General features: G+C 41.6%; 1 protein-coding gene across 1 annotated transcript; it reads left to right on the top strand.

Moving 5' to 3' along the window:
• Window positions 1–2,567: 2,567 nt before the first annotated feature.
• On the top strand, window positions 2,568–3,696 carry Eno1-ps19 (enolase 1, pseudogene 19). Its single transcript, XM_063279626.1, has one exon. The coding sequence runs from the start codon at window positions 3,218–3,220 to the stop codon at window positions 3,596–3,598; it is 381 nt and encodes a 126-aa protein (XP_063135696.1). The 5' UTR covers window positions 2,568–3,217; the 3' UTR covers window positions 3,599–3,696.
• Window positions 3,697–21,565: the final 17,869 nt, after the last annotated feature.

Below are 21,565 nucleotides of genomic sequence, written 5' to 3' on the forward strand. Positions count from 1 at the left end.
CCCACACTGACCACAGCACCCCACACTGACCACAGCACCCCACACCGACGACAACACCCCAGACTGACCACAGCACCACACACTGACCACAGCACTCCACACTGACCTGGCATCCACTTTCTTATGATGAAGACACACACGCCTCCACAGATGTTCACTCTTTGAAGACTTGCTCCCCAGCTGAGGCTGAGCTTTAAGAACGTCTCCGCATCATAAGGTGGATGACTCGATCAACATGCTAACCCACTGGAGGGCTCATACCCTAATAGAAACTAGAAGGAAGAAGGTTCCTAGGCTCATGCTTTGGAAGGATACATATGTTTCTGACTCCAGTCTGTCTTCCATTTTCTCTGTCTTTGCTTCCCAGTCGCCACGAGTTAAGTGACGTTGTTATGTTGTGCGTGTTCTTTACCACAGACCCAGCGGCAATAAGGCCAGGCAGCCATGGCATGAGACTTCTAAGACCATTAATAAAATAAACCCCTCCTCCAAGTTGCTTTCATATATATATACATATGTATGTATATATATGTGTGTGTGTGTGTATATACACATATATACATATATGCATACATATATAATATTCATTATATTATATTATATCATATTATATAAAAATATCTTTTTTCACAGACATAAAGGTCGAGTCACTCATTTTCCGGACTCCCATGTTCTCGCTGGCCTAACTCCCCCTATAACAGGAACAAATATACCACTTCCTTTCCAGCTCCAATTTTCTGACACTTAGATTCCTGATCAGATATTATTAGTTTATGCCTAAAATGCTTATAATGAACCAAAGAACAGTTACCATTTGTAGATGGGTAAAAATTAATTCACTTAAGCCATTTGTTTTTAATTACAAAAGCCGTAATACACTTCATCACTGAACAAACCCATAATAGGCATTTAGCAATGGGGGGGGGGGAAATGAGCCAAATTACACTGATCAATTTGTTACTATTTTGGGCCTACCCTGATGTGAAAGGCCATAAAGAGTTAATTGGGTTTATAAATACTTCCAGAGACGTTTCATTCATTTTCTGTGCAAAGTCCCAGGTTGCAATGACTCCAGTGATAAATTTGAAACAAAATATAAAATTCAAATCCTACAAGCAGTTTGCAAGAAAGAAAGAAAGAAAGAAAGAAAGAAAGAAAGAAAGAAAGAAAGAAAGAAACTAACTAACTAACTGAGGGGCTGGCAAGATGGCTCAGCTGTTAAAGCCCATATTCTACTCTAGGGGGAGGTGGGGGAGACATAAGTTCAGTTCCCATCACTAACATAAGACATTTCACAATAACATTTCACAATAACCTTTAACTCCCGTTGCAGAGGTTCCTGTGTAGAGGAAATCCTCTATGAGATGTGTGGAAGCTTCACCTGTCAATAAAAGGCTGTTGGCCTATGAGCTTAGGCAGGAAATAGGGAGGTGGAAATTCTAGGAGGGAGGGAGGGAGGGAGAGGGGGGATTCTGGGATAGGGCTGGAGGTACAGATTTGTCCCTGGGAACTCTGAGGAGAGGTAACAAGCCATGCAGCGCTCATAGAATAGAACACATGGGTAATGGAGCTGTCAGCCAGTCAGGAAACAGGCCCAAGTTTTGTCCTAAGTATTTATTCCTCTATAATTCCGCCTCAGAATCATTATTTCATGAACATTGGCACCAGCAGTTACAGCTCAATGTCCTCTTCTGAACACTATAGGCATTTACATTCATGTAAACACTGAAATCCCTTACACCCACGCACGCACGCACTCACGCACGCTCGCTCGCTCGCTCGAACAAGCACGAGCGCACGTATGCGCATGCACACTTAAAAAAAATAAATCTTTTCAAAATATTGACACTGAGAAAAGGGAAAGGGTAACAGAAACGGGAAGACACTGGAGAAAGGGGACTCAGAGTATGGAAAGATGATTCTCTTTGTAAAAAGCCATTGTCATTACAGACGAAATAAATCCCTACAGGAGATTTATAGAGAAGTCTGCCCCAGCTTAGAACTTGACAGCAAGTACCGTAACTGAAGTCATACGATTTCTGTGCCATTTGTAGCTGAGTTAATAGCATATGCTCCTGGAGGATTACAGCCCATGATTAAGGAAATTAGGTTTTGTTTGAATTTAATTTAGTCGTATAAAGCTGCTACTATAATTTACAGCATTGATATTTAATATTTAATAACCCGGATCTTAGAAGAACACTAGATATAGCTGTATTATTATGCCTTGAAATATTATCCTCATAAGTCATTTATATTTGCTGGCTGATCAGGAGCTTCATATCAGGATGGGTCCACGTGGATCCTCCGATAAAGCCGGCACCCTCCTACAGCTTGCTAAGTCGCCTGCATGTGCCCCCCTCCATCTCGCACGCATGCCCATAATGTGCTGAATTGTGATTTATCTGGCTGGTCAATCATCGTAATAAAGAATCATGGCCGCCTTTGCCTCTGCAACCAGCCAAAAAGGCTACCCAACTCTGCTGTGCTCTCATAGTTTATGTGTCTGTGGCCTTGGATAATTTAAAAAATCATAGGATTTTTTTTTCCCTGTAACTATGGTCCCTTCAGTGTGCTTTCCTGTTTTCTTTTTGTAAGTTTTTTTTTCTATATCCATCTATCTTCTTTGACTTATTTTTCTTTCTTTTAGTTTGAGGCTCTGTGGTAATGAATCCAATTTTTATAGTCTACGTGCATCTAGTAATATTTTTCTCTGATTTACAAAAATCAACCCTTACATTTCTGATGCGTTGTGTTGATTTTTTTTTAATGCTTTATTTTTTCAGGACTGGTGACTGAGCCCAGTGTCCTGTGTAAGATAGTCACCTACTATGTCACTGAGCCACATCCACAGAACATAGATGACTGTGTTGTCCTGCGAGAGGGACTTGATGAACTTCTAGGCTATCCCCCCAAGTCCCAGTCCTTCTGAATCCATTTCTGGAAAGCTGGGATCTCAAGTATGTATGACCCCTGGGTCAGACTAAATTTTATTTCCAAACGTTTCTCCATTATAAGAATACTTGCCAGTGCTCTCTTCAATACCTACAGAAACCCATAGCAGTCTGACGGCCAAAAATTCATGATGCCTATTTGCAATATCCACTCCAGAGAGATAATTGACTCTTGTGGAATCCCATAGTTGAGGTTGATCTCTACAGCTAAAAGATCTGTTCTGAGCACTGGTATCTACAAGACCTTAGAACTCCATGTCAAGATGTGCTCCACAGGGAAGGATGTTTCAGGGGCTGTTGAACACATCAATAAAACGATTGTACCCACTCTGGTTAGCAAGGAACTGAATGCTGTGGAACAAGAAAAGACAGACAAATTGATGACTAACATGGATGGCCCTGAATCTAAATGTGATGCTAATGCCATCCTGGAGGTGTCTCTGGGTGTTTGCAAAGCTGGCGCTGTGAAGAAGGGGCTACCCTTTTGCCGTCACATCGATGACTTGGCTGGCAACCCTGAAGCCATCCTGCCGATCCCAGCTTTCAACATGATCAACGGTGGTTCTCATACTGGCAACAAGCCGGTAAGAGTTTCTGCTCCTTCCTGTGCAGGCATCCTGTTTCCGGGAAGCTATGTATGTTAGAGCAGTGGCTTACCACAACCTGAAGGATCACCAAGGAGAAGTACAGGAAGTTTGTGGGCAGGTCCTTCAGGAACTCCCTGGCCAACCAAGTGAAGTGTGGGCTGAAGATCCCTGAAGCCACCAGCTGCTATTTCTCCGTTTCCTGATGTCATAGAGGCTGCTCAAGTCTGGGTCAGTCCTTTACCTTCCGGTCCTCCCGTGCTGTGGCTTCCTTAGAGGTCCAAAGCCACGCCCCACCACCTGGATCCTTGCCGGAAACACTAGCTTTGTAATTATGTGATTGGTCTGAATCCTTGTTTCTGTCACATGACTTCCGGTCCAATGTCAACAGCCATTGTAAAGCCAATGTAAGCTCTAGGGGTAGCCACAACCCCACTCCTACTCCTCCGAGCAGTAGTACATGTGAAATAAAAGCCACAGCAACTTCTCTCCAACCAATCACAACCAATTAATCAGTAAATAGTGCTTCTGAGCTGAACGTTTATCCTTCTTACACACATCTTTTACTGTCCTTGATCCTAGGGGTTCTTCTGACTTTGTGTACTTGCTCGTGCTTTCCTTCCTGCCTAGTTTGGAATTCCTCCACAGGCCAATCACAAGAGACTTTCAGAACACTCATAAACTACATTCTCCAGCTTCAAAGAATATGGAGTCTGACCAGAAGGCTCATTCAGGAACGCCTATTCTACCAACTCCCTTCTGTGATACATAAATATTCCTGTACATATGTTTATGGTTATATATCTAGAGTACTTAAAGTTGGCTGACATGGAAGTTGAAATACAAGAAAATTTAAGTGAATAAAAGCACACATTAGAAATAGTTCCCTTTGTGTTTTGAGCTCGTACTCCAAGAATTTCAATAACACTTAATAAGAAGAAGAAAAATAGAACCAATAATTGTAGTACTCAGTATTCAAAAAGCAGAATGACTAAATTCTAGTACTTAGTTTTTGAAAAGCAGAATTTTCTAGCGGTAAATAACTACATTTACTACTCTGAAGAGTCAGTGAAACTGACTTCTGTGCTTGAAGGCTGTGTGATGAAATAATTTATTAGCTCCTGTGGCTGAAAACTTAAACTGATAATGTGGGACACTCCAATCAACTTATTTGTGTGTGTATGTATGTATAAAGCATATTTTGTATTATAAATATTTATTTAGATATATTATATATATCTATTATATAATATATATTGTATATTACATTCTATATTCTATGTTCTATGTTCTATATTCTACATTCTATGTTCTATATTATAATCTGGCACCCATTCTATATTCTATATTATAATCTACAATCAGAGAAATCTTATTATCGTATTATTCTGTAAAACAAAAGACCATTTAGAAGTAATTAATAAATCAGAAACAAAATTTACCTTAGCAAACACAGTAGCCTATATAATCTTTACCTTCCAACATGCTTTTTGGACTTTTGAAGTTGAAAGTTCTTTTGCATTTTTTTCTTTTTGGAGCCACCCCAAGTAGCAGACATTGAGATCATTAATACAGTATCTGCAATCACTCCTCTATGCAAAACCTGCCCATTTGGAGAGTTGAAAGAAAACCTTGTATCAAGCACATTTGAGATGCAAAGTACGTTTCTGTGCTATCTAAATATGATGGAGTGCTTCAAATCTTGCAAAGCTGAAAGCCCTGGGGACATTAGATATTCTAGTTTTGGAGCCGGTGAAATCATGTTTTGGTACCAAGGTAAAAGACAGAGCCACAAAGCATATTCAGACTAGATCAAGACAGCCCACATCTCAAATAAGTCTTGTAAGCGTTTGAAGAGAAAGTCATTGAGGGCTCGCTACATGAAAAATACTGACCCCTCCAACCCCTGCCCTAGAGGGAAGTGAGCAATTTCAACCAACAGTGTCTAATACGTGGGGAAGGTGCGGGGGTACGTTAGTGGGTTCTAATGAATAACGAAATGAAGCAGAATACACCACGAGAAAGAAAAGGAAATTGAAACTGACCAAAGATAAAAACTAGATTACTTAACGTGTTAGGCTTTCATTTGCTCAAAAACTGGACACCACAGAAAACCGAGAATGCTAAAATTATATGCAGTGAGCAACCCCGAATAAAATAATCTATGCTAAAAGGGAACACAGACAGCGTCCCTGTACCTACAAATATAGTGACACCAAGACGTAGTTTTGCTTAGGGAGGTGGAGCATGTCTACAAGACACTGGGGTGACTCGAACTCTGGAATCTTGGGTAGAACAGCAAACTCCTGTTAACATGGAGAAGAAAAGGAAGAGGAAGAGGATGAAGAAGAGGAAGGGTAGAAGGGGCTTTAGAGGAGGAGGAGCAGGAGGGAAAAAGAGAAGGAAGAGGAGAAGTTGCAGTTTGGATGCTATCAAGGGAACTAAGAAAAGGGGAGCTGAGGCTGGTTGATCCTGAAACAATATTGTGGAGAGTAAGAAGTCACGTAACGCAACTCCATAATCAAGTCCAGGTGCCTTACATTATTTTCAATGACATAATATGTTTTAAATAACCAAACAGTTAGGAAGACTTAGGAATTACCAGCACGGAGAGGCCAGAGAACTTGAATTCATGTCACATTTCTCCCATTCATTAGCTTCATGATCTTGAATAATCATTAACCTTACACGCTTTCCCCTGGGAAGATACAGTTACTAGCATCTACGTCCTGTACCAAAGCAGTTTTAAGACTAGATCAATGAAATAGTATTCTAAAAATATAAAGCACCACTAAAATGCAAATGGTGAATAATATTTCAGCTTTTGCTAAATTTTCCATTCATTGGACATTACTACTTTAACGTATTATTTATGAACAATTCTAGTTGTTATAGGGAATGTGTAAAAAAAAAATCTAGCTTTGGCTTTGGTTCTCTCCATAGCCCCAGTGAATCATCAACTAATTAAATTTGCTGTCCACTGGCGTATTTCAAATACTTAATGATTGTTAGCATAATAACTTTAAGTTTTCCATTCTATATGTCATAGCAGCAAGGATTGAATAATTCAGCACTTAATGGATCATGTCTGGTTCTACGATCAACTCGAAATAAGATGTAGATTCCAGGCCCTAGAAATCCTGGATGTTCTGCTCTACACTCTTAATTTGTCGATATTTTTCTGAAAATCCTGTGCCTGTACCTTCACAGACTGGCTTGCCTAGCCCACATGTATCACACATTACAAAAGAAACCTGTCTCATTTGAGGGCTTCAAAAGAGTGCTCTCAAGAAAGGCTGTCCCCAAAAAGAACCCCATAGGCGACTGTTGATTAATTTAAGCTAATGATAGGCAATTTAGCCACCCATCAGGTATCTGATAAAGTCTTGGCCATTGACACATAAAAGGAAGTCTACGAGTTAGGTTTTGTTTGTTTGTTTGCTTGCTTGCTTGTTTTTTGGTAATTCTCCATTCTTATAAGAGATCAAAGACTAAGGTTCATGTCCTCCTTGCCTGTGGGATGTTTATATCAGACATGGTGATGTTAGGTGTCTTAGAGGCAGTGTAAGAAGGTGAAATAGAAAAGTCAGGACAATTAAGAGCTGGCCATTCAAGGGCCCTTCACCTCAGGCCCCTGAGTTAACAAACACTAATTTCCCCCTTCTTCAGAAATATCCATATAAGGCAACAAGTCTGACCCATTCTATGCACAGTGGATCTGTTGACCCAGAAATCCTTCCCTTGGTCAACAAAAGATACCCTCCTAGTTGACAATGGTGACAATTTTCCAACTTATATATCTCTTCTCTTCTTCAAGGTGCTATGCTAATGTATAGAAAGTTGCAGTAAGGCCCCTCCCCCACAAGCCACATCCAATGCCAAATGGCGTTTGTTGGAGTTGAGAAGTAAGCCTCCTCGCATCTGCTGGGGGATTTCCGTTACCAAGTCCCAGTTTTCTGAACAGAAACACAAGAACAATTTACGAGGGTACTTTTGCTTTTGCTTTTATTTCCCTTCGAATCTGCCTTCCTTGACTTTTGCTTCATCTTCTTAGTGAATTACATGCGCCCAAAGCTTGATCATACAGCTCGTATGAGGAAAGAAAGTCATTTTGGTACATGTGACTGAAAGTATTTGATACTACAGAGCATCACTGTAAGAACTTTCTGGAAAGGTGAAAATGTTTATGTCTGCCTTAACCCTGAGGGTAGCCGTTAGCAACCTGTACTGGGCATGTAAACAGTGACTGTGGAATTCAATCTTTTCATAAATTTCATTTTTAGTTCATTCAAATTTAAATAGTTATGGTTCAATAGTTAAGATGGTTCAGTGAGTAAAAGTATTTGTCATTATATCTGGTGACCTGAGCTCAATATATAGAACACACATGCTTCTATATATTGCAGGAATCATCTGTCATAGTTTTTTTAATTGACATAATCCTAGATATATCTGGGAAGAAGGAATTTTAGCTAAGGGGCTGCTTTCATCACTTGGCCTGTGGGCATATCTATGAAGCATTTTCCTGGCTTCTGATTAGTTTAGGAGGACCCAAGTCACTATAAGAGCAGTGTTGTCCTGAAGGAAATAGCCCTCAGCTATATAAGAAAGTCAGCCAAGCAAGCCAGGGGAAGCAAGCCAATAATCGGTGTCCCTCCATGGTCTCTACTTCAGTTCTTCCCTCCAGGGCTAGTCGAGGTGGCTCCCACTTTAATCTCAGCTTTTGGGAAGCAGAAGTAGATGGATCTCATCTCTGTGAGTTCTGGACCAGACATGTCAACCTAAGCAGTTCCGGACCAATTAGGGCTACACAATGGGACCCAGTCTCAAAAACAAAACAAACAGAAACAAATAATTTCTGCTTCCAGGTTCCTGCTTTGAGTTCTTACCCTGTCTTTGCTCTTTGCTGACTGTGATCTGGAACAGATAGCTAAAACAAGCCCTTTCTTGCTCAAGCTGACTTTGGTCATGGTGTTTATCACAGAAAACTTGGCTATTATCCTCTGATCTCTACTCCATATACCATGGTGTGCTACCATGGGAACACACACACACACACACACACACACACACACACACACATAGAAATACACACATACCAATGTATAAGTAAATAAGTAAACACGTAATTGCAAACAGAATCAGTGGTATCAGGCTCTTAATGCTCAGCACCCTGCATAGTACAACTCTAGGTGCATTCCAAAGAGGACCGAATCACAAGAGAATCTCACCACATCCTCCTCTTAGCCTCAGAATTACAAGCATACACCGTGCACCGTAAGGGACTGTGTTAGGCCTACCTTTGGGACAAGGACGGGTTAAAGAAACAGAATGTCCCCTACAAAACTCAGTCTAATCAGGAAAGCACGAAGATAAACAAATACATAAAGGCAGGATACATACTCCAAGGGCAGCACAATCAACACAGTATCGAACATAAAAAGAAGCATAATTTCTCCTGTGGAACATCAAGGAGACTTTACCGTGGTAAAAGTCCGAGCTAGACTCTCAACATTAATATTCTGTCTTTGGGGGAAATGGGGGAAGACTTCATAACAGAGCCAAGGGATTCGAGAGAAGCTATGGCAATATGAAACCTAGGGGAATGTGGAAATGGTAAAGCTGGGTCCAAAACCAAAACTCTAGGTGAGGTCACATGTGTGTAGATGTCTAGCCAAACCATCAGCGTTTGAATTTCATTCTTCTAAAGGCAGCAGTCATCAGAGTGAGCTTGAATGTCTGTGCTGATGTGTCATTGCTAGTAGTATCTGTTAGATGTGTGAAGGAAGAGAGACAAGGGCCGTAGTTATGAGTCTCTGGAATATAGTTCCAGAGTTATGAGTAGTTATGGGAATTCCTCAATGAAGAGGATAACATTGAGGTCTGGGAGTGAAGGGCAGTGGTGGTGAAGCTGCTTACAAATGACCGTGATAGGATCTTTTCCAGTCGCATTAACAATGGAAGCAAGAGAGCCTTTAATGCACCTTATGGGTAGGCATAGCAGGTCCTGACCACATACTGAAACAGGCTATGTTAGAGAAGGTTTGAAGACATCGTGAAGAGGAACAGTTTGGGGTGAGGGTTGGGAGGGAAAAAATGAGTATTTTGAGAGAAAGAGATGCCCAGAAGATAACTGGACACGTAATAAATAGCAGAGTTGATCAGTGATATCAATAGATACAAAGAGGAACTGAAATACAGCTCAGAAGTAATGAATGCTAACTGCTTCTACAGAGGAACCCAGCTTGGTTCCCAGCACCCACAGTGGCTCACAATAGTCTACAGTTTTGTTTCCAGGGTTTCTAACTCCCTCTTCTGGCCTTTACAGGCCCTTGCACTCAACTGTACATCCCCACTCGCAGACACAAAGGGGTACACATAATTGAAAATAAGACTTTTAAGGAAGGAAAGAGACAACATGTATTTGTTCCTCTGTGGTTGTGACTGGGATGGACCCGGGCTCTCCTGTATGCTAGGCTTGCTCAACCACAGAATTGTGGTGAGTCATGACTCAAATTTTCCTTTGGTCTCAGGCAAGACGACAGCCTGCAACAAAACTAAATGAATAAAAAGGAACAAATTACTTTTTATTTTTTTTGAAGAACCGCATTAGGCTCTCAGCTAATATGAAGGAAATGATTGTCATTTGCTTTTGTTAAGCTCTCTTATAGACTCGAGCTTATTATTCCAGTCTACTGAGTTCGAACTTTTTACTTTTCTGACTACAGACATTGTAAGGCCATTACTTGGTTGTTTGCGACTCCTTTCTTCATTCTTTCAGCTTGAGGAAATTGCCTGTGACATCCAGTAATTGAGTAAGAGAACATATCATTTTCACGGGAAAGGAAGCACGGTTTTCAAGGCCATGTCCCAGATGCTGTGGACATAGCCAAGTGCTCACTGTCAGGGGCTGAGCGTGCCCTCCACTGGCATCTCCTGGCTGAGGCTTCATCTAAGCAGTGTCCCCAACCTTGTCCTTACAGCCCTCCCTTTCATGAGGCAGTCAGCATCCATTCAAAGTCTGGTTGTCTGATATTGTGCCTTTGTTTAATGAAGGTCAGCGTTAAGGAAGAGTGCCAGATCCATGGTCCCTGGGATGGTTTGACACTTCTGTTCCCACCTCATTCAGATAATCTACTTCCGGGTCCCTTAGTTCCTCACAGGTCTTGCTGCCACTGCCGTGCACAGTTCTAAGTGAACCAAATGAATGCACGGCCTACAAATCTTCATCTCTGGGTCTGACATCCAGAGGAACCCAACATGAAATGGGTTGCAAATCAAAGTCTCTGTGGCCATTTTTTATTTTCTTGTAGCTAGCTGAAACACTTTGTAGATATCATTTGAAGCATCAGGATTCTTTTTTGCATTTGAAAAAGATTAATGAGGATGACTTTTAAGAAGTTCTATTAATATAATCATCTTGGCACTGGTGCAAGAATGAAAAGACAAACGAATAGATGAAAATAGATGTCTCTGAAGTGAGTCCTACTGTATACAGGAATTTATTACATTATCAAAGCCATCGATATAACAAAATATGATAAAGATTAATGATGGAACAAATCAAAGAGGAAGGGGGAGATTATTCAACAAATGGTGCTGGGATAACAGGAGGGAAAGTGAATTTAATCATTCTACCACATACTGAAATAAATCCCAGAGAGATTAAAACTGTTCCTTCAATTTCACCAAATATCAAAGAAGCCAATTTAGACATCCATCATGAGCTGTTTTCCCCTTATCTTGGTAGAAAGGTGCCTTCGTGTATTGTTGATGGGAATGTAAGCCATTGCAGCCTTTAAAAAGCAATATGACATTTGCTTTGAAAGCATGAAATGCAGATACCTTTAATTATTTGAAAAAATATATATGTAATATGAAGAGTACTATAAGTTTACACAATAAATTAAAATGTCAAGTCTACATTACAAATACGTTCGTGTGCCCATTATATATATATATATATATATATGTGTGTGTGTGTGTGTGTGTGTGTGTGTGTGTGTGTGTGTAACTGTGCGTGTATGTGTGTGTGTGTGTTCATGTAACGATCATTGAATAGAATGAGAAGGCTGAAGAAAGAAAAGAATTGTACACCATTTAAATGTAAAATTTAAAATATTTTCAGCATATTTTGTTGCCCTGTGCCTCAGTCTAGATTATGCTCTCCTGGTGCTTAAGTCTATGTTCAAGCTCTAATACCGTTAATGGAGCACGTAAATATTAGCTAAATGTTAACCAAGTGATTATTTACTGAGAAGAAATGTTTTGATTGCAACGGTAAGGTAAACATATGAAAGCAATTATTGCTGGCAATGGAGAATGGAGGAGGAACAAATTTAAACAGTATTTCCTGTTTATGATGGACAGATGTGGGCATACGGGGTGGAAACAGAGAGCATCCCAAGGAAGGAAGTATCCTTCATCTGTATTGAGAAACAAGATTAAGGTTCAGAGAAATGAACAGAAAGTGGTTTGCAGAAGAGAGGAAAGGCAGGGGCTAGAGAATAAGCAGGAACCGGGCCCTTTAGAGCCTTCTGACATAGCTAAGTGTGAACCTTTTAATCTAATTGTAGTGGATAACTACTCGGTGGTTTTCAAAAGCCAGTGCATTTTAAGTAGCTTTTGAAGGCTTGCCAAAGACGGCGGGTGGTGGAGGAGAAAGTACTGAAGATGGGGACTATTTACACAATTATCATAGACATGGTGACGACTTAAGGATGCAGTTGGAAATTATTTCACCCAGTCAGTGACCAATAAAATGAGAAGGTTGGAGAAAGAAAAGAATTGTAGACCATGCTGGTTGTTCATGTATGTCCTGAGTTTTGGTGACAAGGGAAGATGAAGTCATACTTTTTGAAATGTAAATGTCACTTTTATTTCCTCAGATGAAGAGATGAGATGAGAGCCATACCCAACTTTTATGACTACATGGCTTGGGCTGAGCCAAGAGAATTCTTTCTCTATTTTAATTACCCCTAGACCTAAACCTAGAACCTTCTAGCCTCCATGCAATCTAATCTTCTGCAAGCCTGAACCTTGAAGGGTTCAGCTTCCAGTGTCCATCACTAACCTAAGCCTAAAAGTTTCAGTTTCTGAGACTTACTGCTAAATAATTTCACCATTTCTAGCTCTTTCTGGTCTTTGGATGAATGGTTCAAACTCCTCTCCATGCTGACTGACTCAAATTGGCTTCTCTCAGCTTCTGACTGAAATGCTCTGCTTAGAAAGTCTGACTCTGAACTCCATGAACTGAACGTCTCCAAACTGAACTGGTCCAAAATGAACCGAACTGAACTGGAATGAACTGACTTGAATTCTTTCTCCCTCACTGCTCTTTGAGTAGCCTCTCTTTCCTATCTGTTCTCATGGGAGTTGATCCTATCCTATCTCAGACTCATCCTGTCAAATCTTTCTCTGATTCATCACTTTGTCTGCCCCTCAGTTAGATGCCATTTTGGGGTGTTTACTAAGGGCATATCTGTGTTTCAGCCAGAGGAATCAAAGTTGTATATTCTAGCCAGAGGTATTAAAGATGTAATTCCAACACATGAGTTTAAAGGTGTACGCCATGTCTATAGTCCAGACAGGTATCTGAACCCTGGCCCGAGCAGCCATGTTGCTGGATTAAAATTCCTTTGAACATACTTCACATTTTAGTCTACACATTGGAAATTAAAATAGTAATGAGGCTGTGCACGGCCCAGTAATTAAGGGAGCAGCTTAGAGTTATTAACTGACATTCTACTTTTGTCTGCAACGCATTGCATTGTTTAAGAGAAATAAAGGCAATAATACTGGAGAAAGTGGTCATCCATTTGCTTCCTACAAAAATTTCCTATAACTTTCCATAATGAAAGATAGCAACTAAAGCTAAAAAGGAAGAAAATAAACTAGCAGCAGTCTTACCCTGATGATGATCGGAGATGGGCTGTCTATAAAATGTTCACTGTTAGGGTTGTGTGAAGTTTTCCTTACTAATCAGCAGGTCACAAAGGAGAAAATAGGAATGTGTATTAGACACTGCAGTAAAAATGGGAGCAAAATCTTCTTCTCATCCTTGAGATATGAATATTGCAGTTAGCAGATACCCAATAAAGAGAGTTTGTGGGGCAGGGCACAGAAAGGAAGTGGCCAGAGTTGTAGCTAGATGTGAGTCTGGGAGCGAGAGGACTGTAACATCAATAGAGCGTTCATTTCCTCTGATTTGAACTTTACCTCAGGGATACTCTTCTACAGAAATGAGCCAAAATGTAGAATTTCTTTCTGCCAAAGGCTTTCCTCACAGCCATTTTCAACACGAGATGGGAGAATATAAGATATGAAAGCAAACAGCTTTATCAATTATGGCTTCTCTGGGACCACCGTATACTCACTTAAATTAGCACAGAGCAATTATTTAGCTATGACTGTTCACTCTGACCCAGCACCTTCTTCAGCCCCTGTCAACTGCACATCCACACCAGTGCCAGAACTCGGATTTCTCTGAAGAATACCCTACATTTCAAGCAAGACAATCTTCCACGGGTTCCCTATCACACTGACTCCAGGTTTTGCCCCTTTCTCCCTTAACCCTTCAACTGCTGTCTTCATGAAACAGCATTACAACACAATTACCTTGGATGGCTGTGTTCAGTGACTCTGTATATCCTAAGATACACAGCCCATAATAATCCAAAGTGCAAAGATGGACATTTAGCATCAAAAAGGAAAAGGTGTGTTGATGGCTGTCAATAAAGGTAACAGCCTCCTCCATAAAGACTGCCTAGGGAGCCCACCTCTACCTGTCCACCCAGCCCTGGACCTTGTTTGTGATGGACACACTGAACCCATTTCATAATGCCTGTATTTTCTGTGAACTTTGTCTTTCCGTGAAAAGAGAATGCATTTGAAGGCTAAGCTGCCAACGGGCTTGCATAGAAATTCGCGCAATGTTGTCGATGGTTTATCTCTAAATTGTATACATTTTGATCCTCAAACACCTGGAATAGAAAGGAGGAGAATGGATGACAGTTAACTCCGGGGAACAGGGCTGAGGTGGGTGAAGGAAGAGATCCGGTTTTTTTGTTTGTTTGTTTTATTTGATACTGCATTTTTTAAAATATCATAATTCTGTTATTTTGGCATTTGTAGATAATTGATACGTGTTTCCCTCAAATCAGAATCATAAATCATAACACCGTGTTTTATAGTTCGTCATTTTTGATCACAGGGCACAGGAGAATATATAAGTCGATGCCTGTACATGGGTGTATGTAGCTCACATATTTTTCTATTCAAATTCAGAATAACAAATGGCTACCTGAGCCCAGACGATGGCTCAGTGGGCCAAGAACATACTACGTAAGCAAGAGAACATAGTTCCAAAGTTCCAGAGCCCACATAAAGCTAACACATGCCAGTGCACCTCAAATGTGAGCATCGGGTGTTCTTGGTTCAAGTTCAGACACACATTATGGAAAAGAAACAGGTTAGTTTCTCAGAGGACTTTGGTGAGGTTCATCATCATCTATCCACAGAATTTAGGAAAGATGTGTCTGTTAGCTCAAGTGACTCTGAAGTACCAAGTCACTTACAGCTTACATTAAGCCCAGGATTTATTAGGTTTTCCAAAACCCAGAGGTCTTTGCAAAGCTTCTTCACCTATAGGTGCTAGACATGCCCTTCTGAAATTCTGTGGATGGATGCCGAAGTCTTGGGAGCAACTAACTCATTTCTTTTCTGTTAAACTTTGAGTCTGAACTTGAACAAAGGTTTTTAATGAAGCCCACATGTTAGGCCACCATTTTGAATCTGGGGATTTTCACATTCAGGAAGGCTGGTAAGTTATTAGTCTTGTGCTGCCATAAATCACATCTGAAAGGGCATTTCCTCTTAGTTTTCTTGTTACTCCTACAGCTCTATGATAATCTGGTGGCCACAGTTAATACTCTGTTGTTTTACCTATAGCGCTTTGAAAGTCCTCTGACCCTGTGCCACCATCACCAGCCCAGGTGATTAATGCAGAACTTCCTCCACATATGCTTTGGGGACAGCCTGCTTATTCTTTGGTGAAGAATAAAATTAACTTCCATTGGAACCTTAAATATTAAATATTTTCCTCTGAACTCTTTCCAAAGGATTAATACCTGCATTTCTTTTTCTTTCTTTTTTTTTTTTTTTTTTTTTTTGCATGTGTGGATAACACTTCCCACGTGGATTCTTATGGCATGAAGACAATGCCGGTGATGAACGTGATACTCCTGCTGTTCTGAATCTCCATTTAGCGAATGTCACCTGTGCTGTGAAGGAAATGTCGGCAGAAGAGTGAGAAAGAGAATTGAGAGGCACCCCACGAGCAATAAATTGTTTAGACTCCAGAAATTCCTTCTAGCATAGGATCTTCCAGAAGGGAAAACATAAGCCAAGGGAAACATCTTTTCCTCTAACATATTTATATATCATGTCCTACTTTTGAGTTATTTTGTTTTCTACTTAGTCTTCAAGTGTTGGGCAGAAGTCATTATGTACCAATAACTCAAGAATTTAACAAAAAATGTCCCACTCAAACACGTCACAGACTTTAAAGATAAATTTTATCAACCTCTTGTTCTAGATGAAAGAGACACATTTATGGAATACAAGTGATGTACGGTGTCTTAGTTGGGGTTTCATTGCTGTCAACAGTCGCCGTGACCAAGGCAAGTCTTAATAACGGACAACATTTAATTGGGGCTGACTTACTGGTTCAGAGGTTCAGTCCATTATCATCAAGGCGGAAACATGGCAACAGCCAGGCAGGCATGGTGCAGGAGGAGCTGAGAGTTCAACATCTTCTTCTAAATGCAAACAGGAGTAGACTAGCTCACAAGTGGCTAGGAGGAGCTTCTTAAAGCCCTTCCCCACAGCGACACACTTCCTCTAGCAAGGTCACACCTACTCCAACAAGGCCACACCTCCTAATAGTGCCACTCCATGGGCCAAGTATATAAAAACCACCACATAGGGGAATCAAACTTCTACTGAAAAGCAAAAGGCAAGATTTAAAAAAAAATTAAAATAAAACAAATCTGCCTCTTGGAAGAATCCAGAGTTCTTGTTTGGTTTAAAAGACAGGTTCCACTACAATCAGTCAATCAATCTAGGTCCCGAATTGGTCATATTCAATACAAGATCTTGAGGCATACATTGTCTCAATCAAATCACATCTTGGTTACACAACGGCTTCTGTAGTGGGCAGTATACAGTTGTCATCATTAACATTCTAGCATGTGGTTATAAGGGAAAAAACAGGTAAAAAGGAAATTATCTAAGGTGGGATATAAGGTAGGGAAGACCCAGGGGCAGGACAGGGACCAGCTGGCACAAATGAAGTAAACATGACCACACGCTATAGACCAGCCAGAATCAGTGTTGTTTGAAATTCCATTTGTAGCAACTGCAAATGCGGCTGCCTTTGTGTTTTGGCCTGGCTCGTTTTGCATGGGCACACGTTGCTCCATTGCGGCTGTGTCGTAGGAGAGAGATGGGAAGAGTGGACAGGGTCCAGAGGTCTGAGGAGAAAATAAAGAGTGAGAGCAGAAATCCTTAAGGAAACATGTAGGGATTTAAGTTGTAATGTTTTCTGGGAAAGCAAAGACATGAGCAAGAAAGCCTTAATAACTCCTCGTGTGTGTGTGTGTGTGTGTGTGTGTGTGTGTGTGTGTGTGTGTGTGTGTGTGTGTGAGAGAGAGAGAGAGAGAGAGAGAGAGAGAGAGAGAGAGATCAAATAGTTGTCCCTCCCCCTTTATGGCTAAAGGAGATTAAAAGCATCCATGATCCCCAGAGTGTAATGCCTTAAATAAAATAAGGAGGCTATTATTTATACTGTCCATCAAGAAGCACCTATCTCTCTCTGTCCTTCCTCCCTCCCCCTTCCTTCCTCTCCCTCCCCCTTCCTCCCTTCCCTCCCCCTTCCTCCCACTCACTTCCTCCCCTCTTCATCCTCCTTGCTTCCTCCCCCTCTCTCCCCCTCACTTCCTCCCTCCCTCCTTCCTCACCCCCTCTCTCCCCCTTCATTGAGACAGGTTTGCTGGTCACCCACACAGGCCTTGCACCTCCTTACAGGCTATTTGAATAATGTATGGGCAGATCTTAAGATCATCCTTACCAAAAGGAAGAAGTTGTTCATTAGTTCTAATAACTCCAGCTAAGGACAACTTTGAACGTATCCGATCCTCTAGCCTCAACACCCTCAAGGGCAGGATAGAAACAGCTTCTAAATTTATCTCTTAGAATTTGGAAGTAAGTAGAAACAAAACTTATCTTTCCAAACTTTACCTGGCACACCAGTTATCAAAGGAAATCCATTTGCCAACCAGATCACTGCGCAACACAATTGATGCGCCCTCTACTGGAAAGTTTTATAGCGGTACTAAGGATGTGAGTGAACCTTGGCTCCTATGATGGACAGGTAACATTCGTGAAACTTCTCCTTCCGGCAAATATGTCTGAATTCTACATGCTATCGTGATATATTTGATTTCATAACCAGTTTGGAAAACTGAATTATTTAACAAAATGCAAATGCTCACTTTAGATAATTCATTGCTCTGCCTCTGATTTTAAAACAAAAAACCAGAACATATGACAACCTGAATCTGTTCTTCCTAGATTGGAGGGATAAATTGCCCCCTAGCTAAATGAGCTAACAAATACCCCCTCCAGAACCCCTACCCTCCAGTGCACCCACCCTCCAGTGTACCCACCCTCCAGTCCACCCACCCTCCCGTGCACCCACCCTCCAGTCCACCCACCCTCCAGTCCACCCACCCTCCAGTCCACCCACCCTCCAGTCCACCCACCCTCCAGTCCACCCACCCTCCAGTCCACTCACCCTCCAGTCCACCCACCCTCCAGTCCACCCACCCTCCAGTCCACCCACCCTCCCGTGCACCCACCCTCCAGTCCACCCACCCTCCAGTCCACCCACCCTCCAGTCCACCCACCCTCCAGTGCAGCCACCCTCCAGTCCACCCACCCTCCAGTCCACCCACCCTCCAGTCCACTCACCCTCCAGTCCACCCACCCTCCAGTCCACTCACCCTCCCGTGCACCCACCCTCCAGTGCACCCACCCTCCAGTCCACCCACCCTCCAGTCCACCCACCCTCCAGTGCACCCACTGTCCCATGCACCCACCCTCCAGTGCCCCTCCAGTGTGCATCTCTAGTCTAATTTCACTGATTTCTCATACACTTAAATATCCAACTATTGGCGTAAATTCAAAGGAACATGGAAAACGCTAACCATGGATATCTTAGCTTATAGGTTTCCTTATGAACTTTCATACCTATATTTATTTAATTAAAGGTATCTATCCAAATCTGGGTTACTGCAGTGTCTTTGAGCAGTAGTGTGTAAAGAGACAAAGGAGTCGTTCTCCCATTAGCACCCTAAAATGTTTTAGAGCACAGTTGGGGAACAAGGCTCCAGGAACCACTTCAAATCACAGGGTCTATGGCAGCTGCGTCGTCTTGGAAGGTAAGCTTTACTCAAAGATGATTTGTTCAACGTTTAATTTTCATAATCAAAGGGCACGATGACATAATGCCAGCATGTAGAACTCAGGAACATTTGTCGAAAAGAGACTTTTCGTAGACATTAGCTCTCTCTAAGGGGAGCCAACGTCTACACCCTTGGTACAACTACTGAGCATTTTACCAGAAAAACCTGTGGACTGTTCCCAGACTTTTACTAACTATCCTTGGACCTTCAACCTCTCTCAAATCTCTTCTCAGACTCCCTGGAAACACCAGGCTATTTGATAAGGCATGGGCACACCTTAAGATCATTCCTACCTAAAGGGAGTTGTTTATTAGTTTTAATAACTCCACTGAGTCCCCTCTTTTCGGGGTGTCCTGACCCAGAGCACACCTGTAATGCTCTATCGAGATCCCTTTCAGCATCGTGCCTTGACACACAATGCACCCCCAGATAGGCTGCCTAGATTCCCATGCTGAATAGGCATGCGACCTTGAGTGAGTAGCTTAACCTGTGTAATCTCCTATGTCATCACAAGCCTCTAACAGGATCGTTAAGCCATTTCACAGTGTCCAGCTCTGTAAGGCACCTGCAGTAGCATCGGGACGCTATGAGCCTACTGCGGACACCACCAGGGACCAACAGCTTTCTATCCAGATAGAAGGAATTGGAGTATTCTCATAAGAAACCTCCTATTCTCACCCCTAGTCAATAACCACACAGGACTCAGCTGCTGCCCACCCTCCAGTGATAAACGTTTTCTTTTAAATTATAAGCAAGAACAAAGTACCAGACCTGAGACCTCTGGTTCTGAGTCACCACGGTGTGAACTGACATCTCAGAAAGCAAGAGAGACTAGGATGAGCAGGAACCCTGCCAGACAGCATGTATTTCAGAAGGGAGCAGCCTCGTCTCTATGTTTTATTTGAAGAATACACATTAAATAACAAAACAGATACTTAATGGCCCACGGTATACACTAAATTTAGATTATCTTTCCCATAACCCAGGCAGGCTTCAAATTCACCATGTAGCCAAGGATGACTGTCAACTTTTGATCCCCTGAGCGCTGGCATAACGGGCCTGGGTCACCACACCTGTTTCCTATCGAGCAAGGACAGAATGTAAGGCTTCATTCATGTGAGGCCACTGGTCTTCAGCCTAGAATTTAAGGCAGATTAATTATACATACTTACAGCTGCTTTTTGTCTGAACAAGGCTAAAAGCACAGGTTCTGGTCTAAATAGCTTAACCAACTAGATGACAGAAATCTATTCGAAGAATAAAGAGCCATGATGTACTTTATAATTAAAACGCAGTAAGAAAGCCAGCAACCCTGTATTCATTTTTATCATCGCTAGTTGTTTGCTAAAGGTTTTTCCATTTAAAAGACTTCATTATTTTGTGGTCCTAAAATGGTCAATACTTCTATTAAGTAGAACACATGTTTCCTTGGGCGCTCTGATCTCGGGACTTCTTGACAATCTTGAAAACCATTAAGCACATCAAGGAGCTTTTGTTGCTGTAGATTCTGGTCCCATTTACATAATTAAAAACATTTTAAACCACGAGATTAAAAATACGTTCCCTTTGATGCTGTTAAGATAACATTAAGCCAAGTGCATGCTAAGATAAATCAGATACTTTTATGAAAAAGAATGATGATTTCAGTAAATTGAATCATCGGTGACACAGATGGCCTCGACCCACCGTCTGGAAAGTCCCTGTCATGTCTGAGGCTAAAGAATACAGATGGACTTTACCCTCCCACATTGCATTCCATGTACGACGTACATAGAAGCTGTGGTGTGAGGGCAAGTTGGTCATCCCAGAAACATATCTTGGAAGCATACAAGTTTTTTCCAAAGATTTATTTATTTATTACTTCTACACTGTTCTGCCCACAAGTATGCCTGCATGCCAGAAAAGGGCACCACCACATATCCTTATGGGTGCTTGTTGGGAATTGAATTCAGGACCTCAGGAAGAACAGCCAGTGCTCTTAACCTCTGAGCCATCTCTCCAGCCCACGTGTAAGTTTTTGGTGCATGTTCTTGTCTTTTAGAGACAAGGGCAATTTTACATAGTCTAGCCTGGACTTCAGCATTTTTGTGTGGAAGAAAGTGGTGCTCCATTTTTTATCTTAGTTCCTCCACTTCCCAAGTGCTAGACTGCAGGGACGCAGCACCATGCCCAATCTTTATGGCTCTGGGCATCAAACCCAGGGTTTCGTGTATGCTAAGCAAGCACTCTGAATTTAACTAGATCTCCAGCCTTTATCGAGAATTTTAGGCTAGCTCTGGTATCCTTTGGTCCAACACTCAAACACAACAAATGGCAGTGTTATTTGTTTTTTGGTTTTTTTTTTTTTTTTGGTTAAATTGTGTGTAGATCTAGACACACATTCGGAGAGCCATTTCAGCCATGGTGTTCAGCCATCTATGTGCCCTCTTCCACTTTCAATGGCTTGTCACCCATTAGCGGTCTGGAGTATCTCCAATCGGATATTTTGAAAACCTGATTAAAC

Source organism: Rattus norvegicus, chromosome 20 (assembly GCF_036323735.1).
Source record: "Rattus norvegicus strain BN/NHsdMcwi chromosome 20, GRCr8, whole genome shotgun sequence".
Lineage (NCBI taxonomy): Eukaryota > Metazoa > Chordata > Mammalia > Rodentia > Muridae > Rattus > Rattus norvegicus.